General features: G+C 42.6%; 1 protein-coding gene across 7 annotated transcripts in view; it reads left to right on the top strand.

Moving 5' to 3' along the window:
- Positions 1-20533, top strand: part of pcdh19 (protocadherin 19) — a 54524-nt gene extending 33991 nt beyond the window's left edge. For all 7 annotated transcript variants that reach the window (XM_031862520.1, XM_031862519.1, XM_031862518.1 and 4 more), the window contains exon 5: positions 17901-20533. In XM_031862520.1, the coding sequence (XP_031718380.1) occupies positions 17901-18460 (560 nt within the window). In that variant the 3' untranslated portion in view covers positions 18461-20533. The remainder of the gene's footprint in view (positions 1-17900) is intronic.
- Positions 20534-21025: the final 492 nt, after the last annotated feature.

The following is a 21025-nucleotide window of genomic DNA, read 5'->3' as shown; positions in this document are numbered from 1 at the left end:
CCGCTGCTTAGATGTCTTTTGGGACCAACTCTGTTGTGTAGTGCGCCTCTTCTGCCAGCTAAAGCAGAAAACAAGTTGAGAGACTGCAATTGCCAAAGGACAACAACACACACAAGCCGAGGATAGAAGTGCCTTGTATTTTGTGTGTTTTTATTGTTCTGTTTTCTTGTGTTAAGTGCTGAGAACAAAAGGAAGCTTGAAGAGGGATGGAAGAAGGGTTAAACTCTCGGGCTTTTGCTGTGCAAATGTTTACCATTCCCAGTGCCATGTAAAGGTGTTGTTTGCCCAGGAGACAAGCCGTTACCTTTACACAAAGACCCTGCATCCCTGTCGTGTGCTTTCATGTGGGTATCCAATTGTATGACGAGATTCAGCCGCTAACTCGCCCTGCTCTGAATCACAGTGGGCATATTTATTTAGCAGTCTGATATTTGGCTTTTGTCCATCAGAGTTATGTTTTTTTTTTCCCTTTCACTGATGATGTTTCAACAACAGCTATTCATTATTCCTGCACCAGCCACCACCAAGGTAACTTTCAACGAAGTGCCTGTTAAGAAATTTTAGACTTAAATCTGAGCGGATGCCTCTTTGTTGAATCCCTGCCAAGAGTCTAAAGAGTGTGTGCTCTTTTCGCAAACCTGACCTGAAATATCCTCACCCAGTGGATTAGATTAGGAAGTATCTGAAAAACAAATTACATTAAATCTCTTTGAATCTATAAAGGAGGGGCTATCTTTAACATGTAATGGCTCCATCATATCTGCCAATAGAATAGCGATGGACGATATCGCCGTAGCAAGAAACTGAGGAGAAGAGCTATATAAAATGAATTTGTCTTTATCTTTACAGGCATGTCTGTGAAGTTAGGGGGATTTGGTTGAAATGTGCGACATGCTAGCTTTGGCTCTGTAGAACCATTAGTGTCAAGGGAGAAGCGAGGGAACAGACTCCGAGGGGGCTGGTGACAAAGAGAGCTAAATCTATTTTTTTTTTTTTCAACTTCCTTTGATTGTCATAGCTCACACTTTAATTCCTCCCGGATATGGATGAGCCGTGGTTTTTAAGGATTAAGATTCATGTATTGTTAAATCGCTTGAGTTATCTCCGCGGGACGGAAAGGGAGGGCATGATGTCGCTTCGCACTGTCCGATTTAGCAGTTTAGAGGGTTCTGGTCTTGGTTTTGGAATTATTTCCAGGTCAATGTGTAAATGTTCTTTAAAAAAAAAAAAAGAAGACCATCCTCTTGGCTTATTAGACTCACAAGGATCCAAGACTGCTCAATTAGGGAACAGGCCTCTTTTATTTCTGACATATTCCTCAGCCTCCACCTCTGGAGAATTTATCTCATCTATCTGTTAGCTCCCTTTGGGTGTGTGCCTGAAGCTGGAGCCCAGGAATGGAAGCCCCCTACGTGGGCCGCAGACTTCTCCATATTCCCTTCTTCCATCAGCAGATCCACAGGGTTTCACTGTTCCTAATTGATTTCAGCCCCTCCCCCCTTTTCTCTCTCCCCATCACCCTCCATATGTCGTTCTGTCTTCCTCGTCTGTTTCCATCTACTGACTGAAAATATCTCCAACCCACATCTCCCAACTTTGTGCCAGTCAGGCAGTTCCTTTCCCCTGTTGAATTAAAGAAAGAGTAAAGGCACGTCACATGTTTCTGCTGAAAACTTGCCCTAAATTCAACACGGGAACATTTCCAGTTTGCAGTTCTCTGATCTACTAACGAAAATGCTGACAGGTGTCAGAATCAGGAAGGCAACAGGAACAGGGCTGTGCTGACAACAGGAGAGGCGGAGAGAGAGTCGGCGTGTGAGGGAGACAGAGATGGAGAGATGAGCTGAGAGTCTAGTAAGCAGTCTTTGCGAGGGAAAATAAAAAGAGGCAAGGAGGAAACAATCTCTCTGACAGGTAGAAGTGATTTTCTTTTTTCGTTCTCTCACTCCAAGATAACTTTGTGACTGTGCCAGAGGACTTGACTGATTCTCAAACAACATTTGATTGAATTAAGCACCAAAAGTCGCCTTGTGATTCGGGCTGACAACAACACGTGTTGCGTTATGATATTTTACGATGAGATTAACATACAAACTCTATACTGGGACCATCCATTTTGATTTGGATTTGCTTAATCTAATGTGTAACTCTTGGTGGAGGTAAAATGGCTGACAGTGACAAAGAGCGCAGTGCAATGCAAGCATTAAGGAAGATAGAGTGCACACGCGCTGCATGCTCAAACACACTAGAGACGGCTTGCTAGCAGGTGTAGTGAGTTCTGTAATGAACAACCAAGATGCAGATTCTGCCTCCGAGATGTAGAGACTGGAGGAAGTACTGTTTAAGGAAATAAAATGTCATTTCAAGCTGTGTCCATCTGTGCTCATCTTTTTTATCGTGCTTACATCACTGAATGAAACTGTGTGACTCAGTAAGGTCTCTGGCTCTGTTTTAGTGAAATTATACTTACATAATGAAAATAAAAAAAGAGCTGACCAGTATTGAATTTGCCCCCGGTAAAATAAACCTCCATCAGTTAGAGGAGAGATGTGGATTTCCTTTATCCATCTTTGTTTTATCTCAATGATTAAAGCAATCTGGTTTCAGGAGGTTCATAGAAAGGAAACAAAACAATTTCACAATGTATTGCTTTTTTTAGTAATACTATTTTTATACTATTTAAATAAATATTTCCTAAAAAACCCCACAACATAACTACGTAGCCTATAAAATAGGCCATATTTTCTGGGTTTGTGGGGCCCAGCGAAAAAAAGGAAGAAGAGAAGAGGAGGATGAACGGAGAAAGGACAGGTGACGTGATGAATGAATAGTTTATCTATTCCTTAGTAGTTGCCATTGAAGCAGAGGGCTGTTAGCTTGCTTTGGACGATAGCGTGAGCTAATTTACTAAATAGCTAGAGTAAATGTCAGTAGAAATTTGGAAAGACTTTTCGGGTATTTGGGGAATAACCTACATGTTTTTGAGAAATACAGTTTTTCTTTTAAGTGTGAGCTGCGTAGCTTAATCTCAAATACATAAAGCTATGCAGTTTATTTGTGATCCTGAACACAGTGATTGGTGGTGGAATTGGCTGGAATGCCAGGGGCAGCAGCTAAAATCTTACCTAGGGCAACGAATTGGACAGGGCCGGCTGCTACACTGCTTTCACGTCTGTTCTAAATTAAAATAAGTGGCTGGTAGTGTTTGTTTACGGTATAAATAAGTAAACCAACAAATTATTTAAAAAAAAAAAAAACTTCTGTGAGCCCATCCTTAAATCCACAAGGGAATAAGTTAAAAGATGTGAGGAAGTGCTTAAACAAACTTGACATGTTTTGATTCTCTTACGTTTTACAAGCATTGCCTCTAGCTTGCTCGTCCTCAACTGCACACACTAACACAGCCACGAGCAAAAAGGCATGCAGCGGGTCTTCTCCTCCATATAGTAATGTTCTAATACTAGGATGGCATCCCCTCAACCCTCATTCTGCCAAAGCTCTCCTGAATATACCCAGTGTATTTAATCAGCTCAAGAGGGGACTGCTTATCTCTCTGCACTTGTCATGGATAGCGTATTGAACATATCGGAGAGAGAAATGGGAATAGTTCATTATTTTCTAGGGCTCACAATGAGCCTGATGTGTCTCATTGCAGGCCCTCCACTGACAGCTCATTTTCTAGACAATCCTGGCATTCAGTTCACAACGCGGCAGGGCAAGTGAGAGAGAGAGAGGGAGGAAACGCAGAGACAGAGAGAAAATAGGGCTCCGGATCTCCATTGCTTATTCATGACGCCGTGGCATGCTAGGTGTGTTAATAATCTCCGCAGAAACCAAGTGAATCACAGTTGTTTGTTGAGCACCTAGCCAAGCTGGGCCCCGATCGACAGCAGATGGGAAAACAGGGGGATCAGGATGATCCCAGACAGAGGGAGGGAGATTAAGAGCAGGTAATGTGCTGAAGTTGATGGAGGCATAGTGTGTATTAAAGCGAGGGGAGAAAGTACCTGAATTCTAAATCTTGTCTGAGAGGGTGTGTACACAGTATATGGTGGTGTGTGTGTGTTTGTGTGTGTGTGTGTGTGTGTGTGTGTGTGTGTGTGTGTGTGTGTGTGTGTGCCTGCAGGTGTGTGTCTTTAAAGGTTAATCAGAGAAGGAGGAGGGGGGAGGGAGAGTGTGAGGGAGGAAGATAAAGAGATGGCACAAGAGAGAAATACTACTGGTAGGGGGAAACAGAATTCCAGTAGCAGAGCTGTAGCATTTTCTCCAGTCTATTCGCCTTTTGTGGCTGCGATTGATTCCAGTTCGTGTCTGAGGGGCCGAGGCGGAGGTCATTCTCCCGAGCCGCACCGCTGTGTTTTTAATTCTTTAAGGTCACTGCAGGGGTACAACTCCTTCTCCAATGAAACACAAGGCAAGTGATAAGACTGCAGTCCCATTTGTACCTAAACCAGGATCTTGTACCTCCATCTTTGATGTGGGCTTGCTTCCATGGATTATTATCCGAACACAATTTCCATTTAGTCTTATCTCCTATGTAATGCATTTTCAACATAATGAGAGGTTGACAAAGCCTCCTCCCCCATGCTGTTCTTTATTTTGCATCCTTCCCACCCACAAACAGTGAAGTGCAGAGGCTGTCTCATGCACCCGAATTGTGACAGTGAAGCCAAGGCAAATAAGTTTTCCTTTTGAGATAATGAATCGTTCAAAGTTTGGTCGAATGTCCATTGAAATTTGATCTGTGATGTAACCCAAGCCAGTAACTGTAATACTCTGAAAATGACTTACTTGTGAATCACATCACTGTCTTACTGGGAATGGTAATTTGATGCCACTAACATGGTATCTTTTAACCAGCACTGGTCTGGACACTCTAACACGTTGGGGTTTTAGTGGAAATGAGGACTCCAATGGCTGCTGGTCAGCTGAGAGAAAGAGGGAATGTGTCCCCAACTGATAAGTCATTGTTGTCTGTCTTGTCAGGAATGTAATTTGCGTGCGTACAAGTTGGCCACCAGAACCACTCTGCCCTGAAGAAAATTGCAGATTTTATAACATGAGTCCCTATACACATTTACAAAAAGCATGCCTTACCACAGCCTTGTCGCTGAATTGGTATGACTATAGACTGATACCATGTGGAGTAAACAACCCCATGAGGACATACTATACACATAGACTAACTCAAAGGAGCCTCAGTGTGTGGCTGGAAGTGGGCAGGATAGTCACAGAGTGACTGCCAAAGCAAGGCTTGTATTACAGGGATCCCAGGATATCAGACACCAGGCGGCCTGTGCTCCCTCTAGGCAGGGCAGAGTCTGGCAGCTGGCCCGTAGCCCAGATAGCAATAATCAGCTCCATTACCTGTAGTACTGGCTCCCATTTATGAGCCCTCATAGTGGAACCATGGCTATACTGCGGGGATTAAGGATGCTGTGAAATTTAGCAAAAGTACAAATAGCATGCAGTAGCACATAGCTGCACCTGCTGCAGACACACACGTTGCACACACACATAGGAGCGCAGCGGTAAACGTGTAGTAACTGGGTGTGTGTTGGGGGGGGGTTCTGGGCACTATGTGTCTCGGCACAAGTTATTAGTTTTATCTTCTCCCCCTGTGAAAGGAAAGATTTAGAATATACTCTGCTCTGTTTAACGGGAAAAATCAGCTGTCTTCTGACAAGTACATTGTAGCCTGTAGTTTTCTGTCCAGAATACAAAGAGACATTTATCACTGCAGCTGGGGTAACGGAGGAAGAGAGAGAGAGAGAGAGAGAGAGAGGGGGGGGGGGGGGGGGGTCTCCTGTGCTGCAGCAATGTGCATTTCTCTTTTTTTAACCCCTATTACTTCCTTTCTGTGGGAAAAAAAAAAACGCTATACCTCCATCCTCTTTAATCCATTTGAGAATTCCTACATTCTGTTTTTCTTTTATTTCATCGTCTCCCCTGGTACCTTTATCATCTCCCCCCTGTTTTTATCTTAGCTCTCATCACCTTGTTTCTCCTGACAACATTATAACTCAGATGGAATATGTAGCGGGAATATGTTAAGTTATGTCGTCCTCCTCAGTTGTGGCAACAAAAGGTTACTACCTCAGGCGTACTTCTATAATATTTCCATACTTTTTCCTCCTCATGTATATTCAGTGAGAATGATTTATTCTGTAACACTTTACAGCCGTTGAAATGCAGAATTTCTCTCTCAGACACCCTGCATACGCTGTAAAGCATAGCATGGCAGAATATGCTCTTTGGAATTGTACTCAGCAGAAGTTAAACAGAGGTTAAAGGCAAGTCGTCCAAACCACGTCTGTCATTACTGTCTTTCATTCACCAATTAGTGTCAGTGATCCCTCACTGTCCCCCAGATGACCTAGCAGGGATGAGCTCACAATGTTGTAATTCAACATTTTGAGTCGGTCTCAACAGTGAGAGGCACATTTTGGCTGCTGGTGACCCAGATTATAAACTATTGATGAGAGAGTGAATGCACAGTAACAGAGAGGAGGGACCTGCTGAGAAGTGTGTGTGGACCCAGGTAGCCTCCCCCAGCTACTTTAATGGGCCGCCGGCCTCCACATGACTGAGCTTGGATTTTGTCTTTCAACATGTCTTCATATCCAAGAACCTCTGGGTCTTTTAGACCCCTGTGCTCTGTTTATTCCTTATTCAGTGCATTGACATTCTCACTAATATTTCAGATAAAGGAAACACGCATGGTTACGGATCATATCAGGGTTGTTCAAGTTGAATAAAGATCAAAATTGTAATGTGCATAACCTGAGCACCACATTGAGTTAACTTGTCAATCTGAATTACTGTGTTATGCACACACACTGACTGCAGTAAGAGCTCTGCCCGTTGTGACTCTGTTCATGTGTGAGAAAGGTCAAGAGCTGAAGAGAATGCAGAGTGGTGTTTCTACATTATGGCGTAGCTGGCGGTGGTGGATAATCAAATGAATGTAAATTCATCAACATTTACATTATTCACAAAGGCCCTCCGTTTTCATATTGTTCTGCTAAGATGTTTCCTCCGGGCTACCACTCATCTTTCTGGGCATTAAGCTAATTATTATACCACATCAGTATATATTATGGAAAATCAGGTTAGTGTGAACCATGTACAAGCTGCTGTAACTGTTAATGAATATGCTTATTTACAGTACATGGTTATATATATTTTTTTTTTACAGAACAAATTACTTGTGGTACATTCCAGGAAACTTTCCTGTTTTATGTAGAGTTGACTTAGGGACAGAATTCACTCAGTGGATGCATCTTGCCAGCCAAATGTGACTTTTCAAACCCCGTTGTCCCCGTTCTCCTGAAAGGGGAGGATAAAAGGTAATGGGAGAGGTCGGCTGTTAAGTTTAATGGCAGACAGGAAAGTCTCAGAATGGCTCTTTTTAATGATGTGCCTGCTCTCATATAGTCCTCGTTAAAGATGAGGCCAGTTAAAGATGAGGCCAGAATGCATACGGAGGACAGGGAGGGAACTGAGGCCAGGCACTGCGCTACCCCCTTCAAAACTGTAAGATCTGCAGTGGGGCTCCTTTGTGTGTTCTCCGGCACATCGTAGGAACCCCGCGCTCCTTCTATATTCAGCTCACATTAGCATCAGAAAATAAATAAAGCAAGCAATCAGGCCAAGACCTCTTATATCCATGGTGCTTCCAGCCCCCCACTCGCCCTCCTCGTCTCCGCCTCCTCCACCTCCTCCGCTGCACTCTACATAGGTTTGACTAGCTTGGATTTGCCACTAAATGTCAAACCTGGTGTTTGGCTTTACCACAAGGCAGGTTGTTCCTCAGCTGCCTCCAGAGAAAAGCAACTTGAGGATCGAGAGGAGCGAGGGAATTGGATCTTTGACACCTGTCACTTCCACTCTGCTGCACCTTGCTCCCTTGCCACACATAAGGACTTTTCATGTCACAGCTCAGCATATTATCATGAGTGGGCACGGGGCCTGAGAAATCCAATTACTACCACTGTGTCAGACCCCTGCCATCATCCGTATGTATGCTATAGTCATGTTCCTCAAATCAGAAAAGATGGGCCTATTAGTTCCTTCTCTTTTCCTCCAGATCAGTCTTCACCTCCATTTCAATCTGTGTGTCTTAGATACGAGCTACAGCTCTTCTCGTGGACTGCCTCAACGCTGACAATCCTCTGTATAGCGTAGCACGGTCTGGTGGGTGGCTAATGCTACGGACATATTAAGTGGTATCATCGTGCATGCCTCACTGTGGTAAATAATGGAGAAGCTGGGAGAGTCAGTCTGCCCCCCAGATGGCAAACTGAATGGCCTTTGTGACAGGGAAATAGAAAGTGTTGGAAAGGCCTCCCTGTTGCTTTTCCTCAGCCCAGTGGGCGTAGATCTAATGTATCACCTTGCAGCCATGGCCTCGCTGTTTTGTCCTTATTTCTTTTATATATCTCTTCTTCCTGAGTGACACTCTGGTTCATTGGCAAATAGGGTAGACTGTCTTTTCAAACCATGAATGCATCGGTGTCCCAATGCCCCTACCCCATCGTACTGTATATGCTGGGCTCAACCTGCCCATCACGCTACATACCATTACATTCATCATGTTACGGTGCCCTACTTCTGGAGGTTGTTAAAATTGTCGGGAAAAATAGACAGAAAAGGGGATAAAATGAGAGAGAGCCGGAACCCTGCTGGTGCTTCTGTGACAAGATAAAATGGAATATAAAACACATAGTCCTGGCTGACACAAAGTGAACATGACTGAATGAGAAGCCACATTATATTAATTATGTAAGGCCACTCTTTTGAGGCGAAGCTGAAGCTCAGAGAGAGAGAGAGAGAGAGAGAGAGAGACCTAAAATATTGGTATGCTGCCCAGTTGTCTGGAGCTGGACACATCGACAGGTGCTGAGGTATTGTCTTTATTTCAGAAGGCTAATGGAAATAGCAAAAAAAATCAGGAATGAAAACTTTGAGAAATGTCTCTTCATGGCAAATGTGAGAATATAATGGTTTCTCACTCTAGGATGTTTATGGGTTATAGATTGTCCAAAACCATTAAATGATAAATCTATTTCTCCACACTTGCTAAGTTATGATTTTTAACTGTTGGGATAAAAAGTTTAGAAATCTTGGTGTTGGTGACACATTTTTAAATCGTCACGGACCTGTCGTTTATTAAGGCAACGCTCCATGCAACACAAACCACTGTTTTCCCCCTCATCATTATCATTTCCCTGACATATGCAGTTTGTATTTTCTCTGCTGCCCATCGCAATTGCTGGGGAGTAATTCCTGCTGATAGCACACCTAAAGTTTCAATGAAGGAATGTCTAATTTTCACTCTTGGTTTAGGTATTTAAGTGACCTCAGTGACATTTTGTTCCTCGCAGTTTTGGCATCAGTGATCTCAGTCCATCCCTGCTCCCCGTATAGCTTTCCTCTACCCCCCCAACCCCATTCACACATGTAATTTAAGAGTATGTTTCTGTCCCCCTTGCTTCTCCCAGACTCAAGGGTTTAGGAGCAAATTAGCTTGCTAGCTCGGTCAAGATTAAACACAGAAACGCTGCATTTGTGCCGGTGTATTTAAAGATGTCCTCTGCCGATGCATTGTTGAGGAAACGAGCCAAGCAGACAAAAGCAGGCAGGCAGGCGGTTGGCCTGGCTGGCTGCTGGCTGGCTGGCATGGCGTAGTGGGCAGGTCTGCAACTGGGACGTCAGCGGCCTGCTGTGCTGAGTTCTGGGAATGCATTGTATTGTTGCTGTGGGCCCGGGGCACCAGAGCACAGGTTAATTTGAAACCCACCATTAGAAGGGCAATTTGGACACTGAGAATTGACAAGGGGGACATGTCATTATAGTGAAGTACACAACATCACAGTACGACACAATTCTTCCTCTACCTTTATCAAAAAACAAATGCAAAGCTGGAAAGTAAGTAATAGTATTGGTGACAGTCTTTGCATCTTGATGTTTCCCTCCATGAAAGCAGCAAAATACCTATGAAAGAGTCAAAGATATTATATTAATGGAACAAACCCTTTCAAAGTTGTATTGTAGACTATTATCTGTTTATTATCCATCACTTACCAAAGTGTTGATTGTGGAAAGGGTCAAGAAATGAGCCATGAAGAGCTCAATTGCCTGCAAAGCAACCAAAATTCTCTCATGTTTGCCTTTCGGACGCTTTTGAATTCCTCCCTGCATGACGTTGCCTAACAATATTCTCTTTTAAATGGAAATATATCAAATGATGTGAATAAGATGAGCTCAAGAAGCAGTTTAACATTTTCCTAATTATTTTTCATCCTTATCTTTCATATTTCTTATGGTTGCTGAAGAAAGCACAGACATATTCAAAGTCATTTTACAGTTCGTAGTTATCAGCTGTATTTAAATAATCCCAAACATTTACCAAAATACACTTAATGAACCTCCTCCCATCATCATAATGCATTGATAAATATTAATTTATGTTCCAACACCATTTTTGTAAATGTGATTTGGCATTTGTCGATTAAAAGTGTAACTAGAACAATTAGATTTATTTGATCATCTAAAAGAAACACATATGACTACAAACATTCCAAGGCTTATTTCTATTCTGGTCCTCTAGTGTAAAACTTAAAACATCTCAAGATAAACAACACATAACAAGACGGCAAGTGCAGACAATACAATCAACATGTAAATAGCAGGCGGCAGGGTAGCTACGTCAAAATGCTCTTATTATCTTGATCATAAAAAGTTACATATTTTAAATATTGAATATGCTCCATAATACTTTGCAGACATTTATTTAAGGCCACTTTAAACATGCTCTGGGAAGTGCTCAGTTTCAGATTTGTGGTCTGATTATCTCCCTGTGCTGCTATAGTAAGGAGAGACAGTGATGTTTTATCCTAAGTGCTATATTTGTTCATATTCTCCCAACACATCCAACTGTACAGCCACGTCCCTAACACTGGAAATAGCTTTCTAAAAAATCACAATAACTCTTTTTGAGCAGAGTGCTACAGAAAAATGTGTGGGCAAGAATAAGAGTAGTTTGCTCTAAGGACGGTGATTTGACACAAACGGTAAAACCTGACCAGAATTTGTTCATCATACTTGTTCATCATACCGGCCTTCCCGCAGGCTTTCTGATATTTCATGTTTCGTCAAGTTCAGCGTCATGCAGCCAGGCTTAGGTCTCTCTGCCTTTGTGCCTGGGTTAATAAATCCAGTCCAGAGTGACTGTTGAGAGGGTTAAACAGTCACTGACTCATCTAGTGTATGAAACCAGGGCATGTATTATGTGTCTAACTGCAGCTAACACGAGGTCTGACCGCAGTAAATCCTGCTCCTCCAAGCGTTGCACATGTCATGATAGAAGCCAAAGGTAATGCTTCTGCAGCCTTACTGAGACACTGCAACCTCTAGGAGCCAGTGATGGTAGGAGTGAGCACAATAAGGTGAGAGAATCCCCTCAGCAAGCATTGTTACGTATAGTATTTGTTGCCGGGGTGCTGATGCCAGCCCACCCATGCATGTCATCATGACAACCAGCTCGCATCGTTTCCACTACATCAAGCAGTCCATTGGCTAGCAGTCCTGCTTTTGAACAAAACAGTGCTCTACGGTGACATAGTGATTTATAAAACAGCGTAGCTATTGCTTTTTTTTTTTTCCTTCTTACCGCTGCTGTTACACAGCTGTTAAACAGATGCTGTTTGTACCAATTTAGAAGCTAGTGCATTGTTTGTCAACACCAGTTTGGAAATTCATTCTTTATACCAGGACCTGCTGTAGAATGCACAGGCTGGGCTGCTGGGCCAGCAGCGAGGGAGGGGATGCACACAGAGGAAGTAAACATTTGCGGAATTTGGCTTGAGCTGTTGCTTGCTTCTAAAACAGATACTGACAAGTGTTTGTAAAGAATTGCGACCGTAAGAGTGGCTCAGAATTAAGTTAACTTGCCATTTTGTATCGGCTTTTGGGAGGACACGGGCTGGCCCGGTGGAAGTGACAAACTGTCAGACACTCTCTGCGGTGCTGGATGGATTAGACAGTGAATTCGCTCTTGATAAATTGAGTGGTACTAATGCTCGGAAATAGAACCGGTGCCACATGAACCCCTGGCTCCACCGGCCGTACGACAGCGCTAACAAGGCTGTCCCGTTAGTGTAATTTCCTCGACAATTATTATGTGAATGGAAGAGGAGAATGAATTCTGGTAGAAATGAGAGATTTATTTAATCACAGCAATTTACGTGAGACAGCAGTACTGGTGAGTTGAAAGAGGAGGATAGGAGAAGTATAAAGGATTGGCTTGTGCGGGAAGCTGCGAGGGATGAATCTGGGGGTGTTAAGGGGGGATAGCTTGATGTGACTGAACCAGATGCTGTGGGGAGAAGGAGAGGACTCAGTGCTGTGTTGAGAATGATGGCTTGCGTGGCGCAGTAAGGGTGCCCCTCTACTGTTTGTAAAAACAAGACCATCACACTCCATCTTGCCGCTCCCGCAGGAGCTAGGCCTCCAGGCTGATTTATGGCCCACAGACTGAATTGGCTGGCTGGGATGACAGCAGTGCTTGGACTCTCCCCGGTGAGTAGTGTGGGAGGCTGCTCAGCCAAGTCTCAGCCTCAGCTGGCCGTAGAACTGCCCTTTGCGGTAGTTAGGGCAGACTGCATGTTAAGCTCCATCCCCAGTGTTAGGATCAGGCTTTGGTGTCTGAGCGCCAACCATTCGCAGACCGTCGTCCTCGGTTCTGCTGGTGCCATGGTTTTATGAATTTCTCCTCCCCTGTGATACTTCCATCAGCTCCTGCATCACAGGCCCCGTCAAGACTCCGTAGTAACAATTTAGATTTAATCAGACTTTGCCATGTGACTGCCAGGATGGAAAATTAATATGGAGAGCAATTAGAAAACAGCCATCTTACTGTCAAAGATACACCAAGATGAGAGCAGAAGAGTGGTAGCATTTTAGCAGCAACTGAAATCCTTCTGTGCACCACTCAGACATGCCAGGCTGTCCTCAGAAAGGGTCATCGGCACTGAGGTCTCATGTATTTAACTTTTTGTAGATCGAATTTCTTCGTAATTTTTGTACCAGTCCTCTCCCACAGCATTAAAAAAAGACTTAAAGCATAATGTTAGAGCTCCTTCAATCACCAGAGCTCAATAATTGTCATCTCAGACTATAGACAAGCAATATTTGATCGACTACTACTCTCATTATATGAATAATTTATGTCATATGTATTGAATGTGTTGTAAATCTGTTATGTTGTTCATTCTGTACACATGACATATATTGCACTTCTGTGCATCCTGGGAGAGGGATCTCTGTTGCTCTCCTTATGGGTCCTTCCTTTTTTTCTCCCCGTTAAATGTTTTTTGGGGGAGTTTTTCCTGTACTGGTGCGAGGGTTCCGGGACAGAGGATGTCGTATGTGTACAGATTTGTGATTTGTCATTTTGGGCTAGACAAAATGAATTGAATTGATAGCTTTTTGATCGGGTTTCATATCAGAGACAGTGAGGAAAGAACAGGAAAGCAAGAGAAATCAGTAAAGTCTATGCAGGCCACAAGAAAAGCATATCAAGGTTTAAATTGCTTTAAATGATTTGCTTTCATAACTACATTGTACTGCCAGGCTGTCTCTTCAGGGGTGTCTTTTTTTTCATATGACAAACAGAATCAGGACATCCATTGTTACCGCTACAACAAAAATGTCAGTATACAGAGGAAATACAAAAAAGTAGTTTAAGCCAAAAGTGGCAGACATTCTTTGTACAAATGATTTATCATGCCACACTGCTGTTCCAAATTCTTTTTAGGGTTCATCATGCTGTAAAACCAAACTGACTGAATTGTGTCGCACAGCAAGCCCCCATCGCCTTGTGGCTCGTGTTAAACTAAGAAATGAGAAATGAAGATTTTGTCACCTGAATCTGGTTTCACATCAACCCAACCCCCCCCGTCTCTGGCCCTCAAATCTGGCTTTCTGTTTTATTGTGGCTGCTTACACTCATTTTATAGGATTACATCATAGTTTCCAACCTTGAGGCTGTGTGAACTAATTTTGGAGGGAGAAGCGCTTGTGTTTTCCAAGCCAGGCTCTGTGTGTTAGCCAAGCAGGACGCAAAATAGCTGGCGAAAGCTCAGGGAGTTTTTCGGGGGAGTTGCCTCTTTCACTGAACACATCCCTTCCCCTTTGTGTCAGGGGATTTTACTCTTTTGCTGAATCCTCTTTTTTTCCCACATTAGCAACAAACAAATATCACCTCCAGCTGTATGACATGAAGGGATCATTATATGCGGTACGCAGGGGTAAATTGAGCAATGAGCTTGTCAGCTTGTGGGATCCCCGTGCTGAAGCTGAAGATCTGTCTGCTGTAACTGGAAGTTAAGACGCCTTCATCTGATTGAGGGAAGGAGACGGGATTGAATCGGCTGCATGTAGCCTGCAGACGCGAGTTGAAATGGCAGGGAACGGGTGGGTTTTCTCCCCGTGCTGATGCAAAGCGATGCGATTTGAGATAACTACAAACAGAAAAACATGACCAGCATTATCAGGAGAATTTGGCTTTTGCATTTGAAGTGGCAATATTTATTATTCTCCCAAACCATGCGCATCAGTACATACATATTTAAAGTGCTCCCCAGTGCTTTTACCAGTCTTTGGACCTTTTTTCAGTATTAAATCGCATCATGTCTGATTTGATAGCAGCGCTGTGCCACTTGGTACATGGATTTTGTTTTTTGCCTCCACTTCCAATAGACTGTTTTATCTTGAATGCAGAGCACTAAAAAACAGAGGCAGCCTCCACCCCCCGATGGAGCTCCCTCAGTAATTAATAAAGAATGTGAAGAAATGGGAAACTGTCATATAACTATCACGCTTCAGTGAAACGAAAAGAAGAAGAAGTGGTTAATAGGTATTAAATCGTAGATAAGAAATGTTCCCAATGACATCCTGCTCTGTGCTGTTCTTTAAGTCTGCTCCTGGAACGGATTGGCAGGCTTATTTTCCTGAAGACTTTGAATACACTCTCACAGCAGGAGAAGGCGTCACTGTCTTCTGTTCTGTTCGTTTTGACTTACAAACCTAAGCACCGCTGTAAAAGCCATTCATTCATCTCTTACCATTGCAGTTTGCTTGCTCATTTTTTGGAATAGGAAGAGGTTGTGCTTTGTTAGAGGTCAATGGCCTGTCACTTTTTTTATTCAAATTTTGTCTCTTCCACTTTTTGTGGGTCTTTTAAAGCAACATCTGCGTTTTATGAAGCTCTGAGATGAGGCAGGATGTGAGAGTGTTAATGGCACTTGGCTTTCATAACAATGCCATTTACAACCCAGTTGCTCTCGCATAGACCCCTACAGGAAAGGCGAGAAAATGGCATTCACTGCATATGCATGCTCTACTAAGTAGAGAGCGTACGACTTGTTTATATGTCTTTGTGCCGAGAGGCTTTTCATGCTTTAGAAAGTGCGGCAGGCTATAGAAAAAAAGCCAAAAGTTTTTAGAGGAAATTGCAGTCATAAGCAAGATCCTTGTAAATCTTTAATCAGCGCAGAAAAAAAGGATCTGCTTCATCAAACACGTCAAAAATGATTTTTGGGAGAAATTTTTACATTACTAAATGTAATGAAGTGAAATTTGAAAATTTACATTACAATTTTCAAATGCATATTACATACAGAGTTTTTTTAATGCCAGCAAATACTAAGATATAATATTTCCAAATATACTTAACATTACTATTATGACTGAAATACTGGCATCTGTATCGTTAACAATGGCATCAAAAAGGGGTAAGTTCAAAATACAATTAATGATAAAGCAGCTACATAGATTTAAAAAAACAACACGGGATTTGAAAGGTCTCTAAAAATACTTTCGCAGTGGACAATCTAATCTAGTGTGTGGGCATGTTCTTTTTTATGTATTCATCGCACTCCATTATGTTCCTGGTACCTGGAAAAGACTTTTGTAAATACTTTTGATTACATTATCACATTCTGATTGGATCCCTTTTCTTTAAACAAAATCCCCAGCTTCATGCCTTTTGTCTCCTTGATTGCCGCCGGTGCAGTCCCTTGGACCAATCAGCATTCATGCAAATTTACATACATACAAGGGTGGAAAATATATTCAATTTGCTCATTCTTTCCTTTTGGCCTAATATGATGATTTTAACTGTATAGAGATTTTATAAAACTGCCTATTTCATGCTGCAGTCTGGATAATAGGGATGGTTTTGTGTAATGATATTTCATAAAGCTGATGTTTTTTTTACACAGAAAGAATTCCTATAAGATACACATTTGAGAGGCTTATTACAATGCCGTCCCTTGTAAGGAAGAGGAGGTCCCAATCTGCATTTATTGAGGAGAAAGCCAGGTCTGTGTTTGCGTCAGTGTGCGTATGTGCATCTAGATACAAACATGATCAAAGGAAGCTAATTCTGTGCCGCCTCTGTTTCTCTATGAAGCGCTCATGTGGACATTGGTCACTCAAGCTTTCCTTTTTTTGTGTGTTGGTGTTGATTTTCTGCCTTCAAGCATGGTGATTCCTCCAGAACTCCATCTCCCATATTTGGGTTCAAACAGCCCACGATACCCTTTACTCAGGCATCCAGTCATTTACTCACCAAGTTATCTGTCGGTCTCATCAGATTATACTTTATGAGGGACAGCTCTGGCAAATCTGTCCCTGAAAAGCCCATCTCCAATCTTTAAATATCGATCCCCAGGGTCTAAGCAGAGGTGCCTCTCATGAGTGCAGGAAAGAAGGGAGAAAAACAGATCATTAGTGATTTTAATTAGGTGATCTGTCACGCTGCGATTGCCAGATGTAAGCGTATGCATTTGGGTCGATGGCAATCCCTCTCACAATCCCCTCTTGTCACCTTGGGCTTCTGAAAAGGAGGATGGCTCTTGCTAGGAGTGAAACAAGCAGTAGGGGAGTGCAGAAATGTGTCACTGTGCATCTCCGTAGCAGGTTCTTTCTCAAGATTGGAGCAGGTGGAAAACACAGCACAGTGGCATTGAGAGATTTGGAATTGTTATGTTTTCTAGGGCTGAATCATTTTGGAAGTGTGCATCTTTCTTAACAGATTCCTAGAATCAAGCTTTTTCAGCAATTGTCGTGTTCGTATATGTGAAATTAAACCAACGGGGAAAACATAATTACAGCATCTCAGTATGAGTAAGAGAGCGTGACACTTTGTTTTGTTGTCATAACAAGGCAAAAACTGTCTTGAAAGTCCTTTCCCTCCAACACAACAAAGTAGGAAAGAGTGCAGTTATACCGACTCAGGCAAATCTTTTTTTTTCACTCCGGTGTTAAACATCATTACATATTTATAACACGGCGCCACATGACAGAGACAGAGAGGAAGAGAGAGATGAACCAGGCAACAAAACCGCAACTCGTCTGGTGTCTCTCTCCTTGAGATATCTGATTGCACTGTTTAAACCTGCCTTTCATCTAGTGTTGCGACAGAAAACCCAATTATACAAGAGTTGCAAATGGACTTTTGATTTAACAATACATAATTTAATTGGCATATTAGAAGTGCCCAAACCATCCAGCTATAGTTATCAGCGTGATAGTAACAGTGTGTTAACGGGACTGCAGTCTTGAGCAGTGGCAGGAATGTATTGCAAGTGAAAGCAAATCATTCAGACATGTTTAACTTGGGCTGTTTTGATTAAAACAGAATGCAGCATTTATTTTCATTTAGTTATTCTATTATTTCATGACAAGTTTGACTTACTTAAATCAAATCAAGGCCACGTGGGAGAAAAAACAGTTTGAGATCTTTGTGCAAATGAGTGTAAAAGTTGAACATGAAACTGGTTTTACAGACAAATGTAACAATCTTGTTTTCGCTTTCTTTTGTGTCACCACAGATCCCACCGAAGGCTTTCACTGCCAGGACGAGTGTCGCATCCTTGGCCACTCTGACCGCTGTTGGATGCCTCGCGTCCCCATCCCGGCGCGTGCCAAGTCGCCCGAGCACGGCCGTAATGTCATCGCTCTGTCTATCGAGGCTACCACAGTGGACGTGCCCCACTACGAGGATGGCACCACCAAGAGGACTTTTGCCACCTTCGGCAAGGATGGGCCTGAGGACGTGGAACGGGGAGAGTTAAAGGGGAAGCGGACTCAGGAGTCTCAGGTGTGTAGCCCCAAGGCCAATGGAGGGGCTGTCCGTGAAGCTGGCAACGGGCGTGAGGCGGCCAGCCCCATCACTTCCCCCGTGCACCTGAAGAGCCCACTGTCCAAGCCGTCATCTGCCTACAACACGCTGAAATGCCGCGACGCAGAGCGAATTGCCAACCACAGCCTGCTGCGGCAGCCTGAGGGGAAGGACAGTGAGCCAGCTGTCAGGGAGATCAACACGCTTCTCCACGATGGCCGAGACAAGGAATCCCCCAGCAGCAAGCGCCTGAAGGACATTGTGCTCTAGCGAGCTTCTCTGTGACACAAACCAACATTCATACACACACGCGCCGTGTAAACTCACATATATGTACCCCGCAACAGCTGTGTGTACAAAGAAGAAAGTCACGCTGTGGAAGTAGAGAGACACACCCATTTGCAGTATACAATATTCAAGAACCAGCTCGTGCTGAGGATCATGAACTGTAATATGCTGCGGCTAGTTGTGTGCTCAAGCCGAGGTAGTGGATGTGGCTTTGTTGTAGTCGCAGTACTTTTTCCTTGTTTGCTTTTTGTTCGGTTTCTTTCTATCAGTCTGCAATGAGTGGACAGGCAGGTCACTGTTGACCACATGGACATGCCCAGTGGACCTCTACAGCACTTGCGCCAAAGCGGGACACTGCGTGTTTGGACACCTGAGAGGCCAATTCATGAGTACAGTTATGCCTTTTGAACTACTTTTGTATCACAAACTGATATTTGCCTTCTTTGGTTTTGCAGTTTGTTCTAGCTGCCAAAATCGCTCTTTGTTCCTTTGTATAGTGAGCTCCATCAATGTAATAAACGACATACACAGGATTCATCGAAAAAAATATCCCCAATTTACTCCTTCAACAGGTTGCAGTGCGTTCAGGGGAATGTCTCATTTGCCTCTTTCCCTGACTAATACGATAAACTTTCTCTGCGTATCCCTGAGGACATCCCAGTGTCATCAGACTGTGAGGTCTTTACAGTATTTATATTTTATCAAGGACGGAGCTAAACGAACTCTCGCTATCTGCCCAGCCGTTCTGAACACTGAAAATGGGACAGACGGATCCTTGTGTTTAAATTGAGTTGTATGAAAAAAAAGACTTTTTGAAATCTCCTGTGCCCAACCTTGATTGTAGCCAGTGGAGCACAAATTAGAACATTGTGCTCTGGTCTTGTACTTTTTTTGACTTTTGACTATGGGGCTAGGATAGAAGGGATCGTCACTCATGTCTTGCTATGTGAAACTCTCTATAGGGTTTACTATTATCATTTTTAATAACCTGTTGTTATGTGACAATCCCTTTAATGTTTTGTTTCAAGAGAAAAAAACAAATAAACATTGGTGTTCAACTGAAGCTACAGTAGCGTTTGTTACACAAACACAAAAATAAAAAAAAACATATATGCCAAAATATATTTTATAAATAATTTAAAAATGTATAATGAGAATATTTAATGCTGTGTAGTTATTTTATGAGTAAGTTATACTTGAAATTAACTTGCTTTTGTTCATTTGTCTTTTGCTTTTATATTGAATCTGATTTGTTTTTTTATTTTCAAAATGAACTTGGATTATTTTTTGTTTACTGTGTGACCCCTGGCAACTGTTGCAGTCTACCTTGTTGTAAAGAGTTTCTTATTGGTCAGTTCTTGTGCCATCAAGTTTCTGTGTGGGCTACTAGAAAATGTAAAAAGACAAAAAAAAAAAAACAACAACAAAAAAAGCGATATCAGCACCAACATTAGTGTGTCAGTTAAATGAGCTTAGAGTGAGATAGCAAAAGAAACCAAAAAAGATGCAAACAAAACCTTAAAAATTGCAGGATGTTGCAGAACGGCTCCCAGTGTTCGTCATGCTGGTCACGGGGTTCCACCAATTTTATCAGCCTAATCGAGTCGCCTTTCCTATTGGGTCAAATCCAGTTTAAATAAGACTTTTTCAGCCTCAATCGAGGGCATTCGTACGCGAAGACTAGCTTTGCTCAGCACTGCTGTCACCCTGTGCCATCTGTGTTCAGCTGATCTCAAAGATAAGGTTCAGACCAGAGTGGTATAAACAGGGCTTTCCCCTCCTACGAGCGCCACACAACAGACTGGATGGAATCATGTTTGAACAAACTAAGGTCTTGGAAGAACCGTGTTGCACATCAGCAATGTGGGTTTATGTTGCTTTGCAGTAAACTATGTACAATGTGGAAAAATATGAATGAAAATTGACAAATTGCATACAACAAACTAGATCTTGTAGCTGAATGTTTTGCTGGTCTCACCCATGGCTTCTGGCAACATGAAAATCGGAATAATCACTGAATGTATACAGCAGCTTATAATTAAACTATTAAATGTCCTCTGCTCTGTTTCATTGTCTTTACTCAATACAATTTTAAAGTTCTTCTGAATTTTTGTTTTCAAAAGAGGTTTAAACTTTTTTTTGGGCTCATTTGTGGAAACAGTTTCCAGGCGTCGTTCCTCTGGATGGGCGTTTCCTTTGGCAAGAATCTGCCAACAAAGATTGACTCCGTACGTCGCATGTTTTGAATCAAGATGCTGAGTAACACATTTACGGAGTCACGGAAAGTACATTCTCAAACAAGCAACAGCTAACTCTGTCAGCCTCACAGCTGGTCAACTGTCTGTGTGGCTCATCGATATATACAAAGAGTGACTGTTTGAAAATAAGTAGTTTGACTTCACTATTTTTAGTCCCTGTCCACGCAGATCAATCAAATTACCAGTACTAACACTAAATAAGGGTACACTGTTGCAGCAGAGAAAGGAATCATACTTTCATTGAAACTTTTTGATGACCGAATAAGTACACAAGCCAAAAACCTAGGAC

This window comes from Anarrhichthys ocellatus, unplaced genomic scaffold (genome assembly GCF_004355925.1).
Source record: "Anarrhichthys ocellatus isolate YVR2014 unplaced genomic scaffold, GSC_Weel_1.0 scaffold27, whole genome shotgun sequence".
Taxonomy (NCBI): domain Eukaryota; kingdom Metazoa; phylum Chordata; class Actinopteri; order Perciformes; family Anarhichadidae; genus Anarrhichthys; species Anarrhichthys ocellatus.
This window is presented reverse-complemented; position numbering and strand designations above follow the sequence as displayed.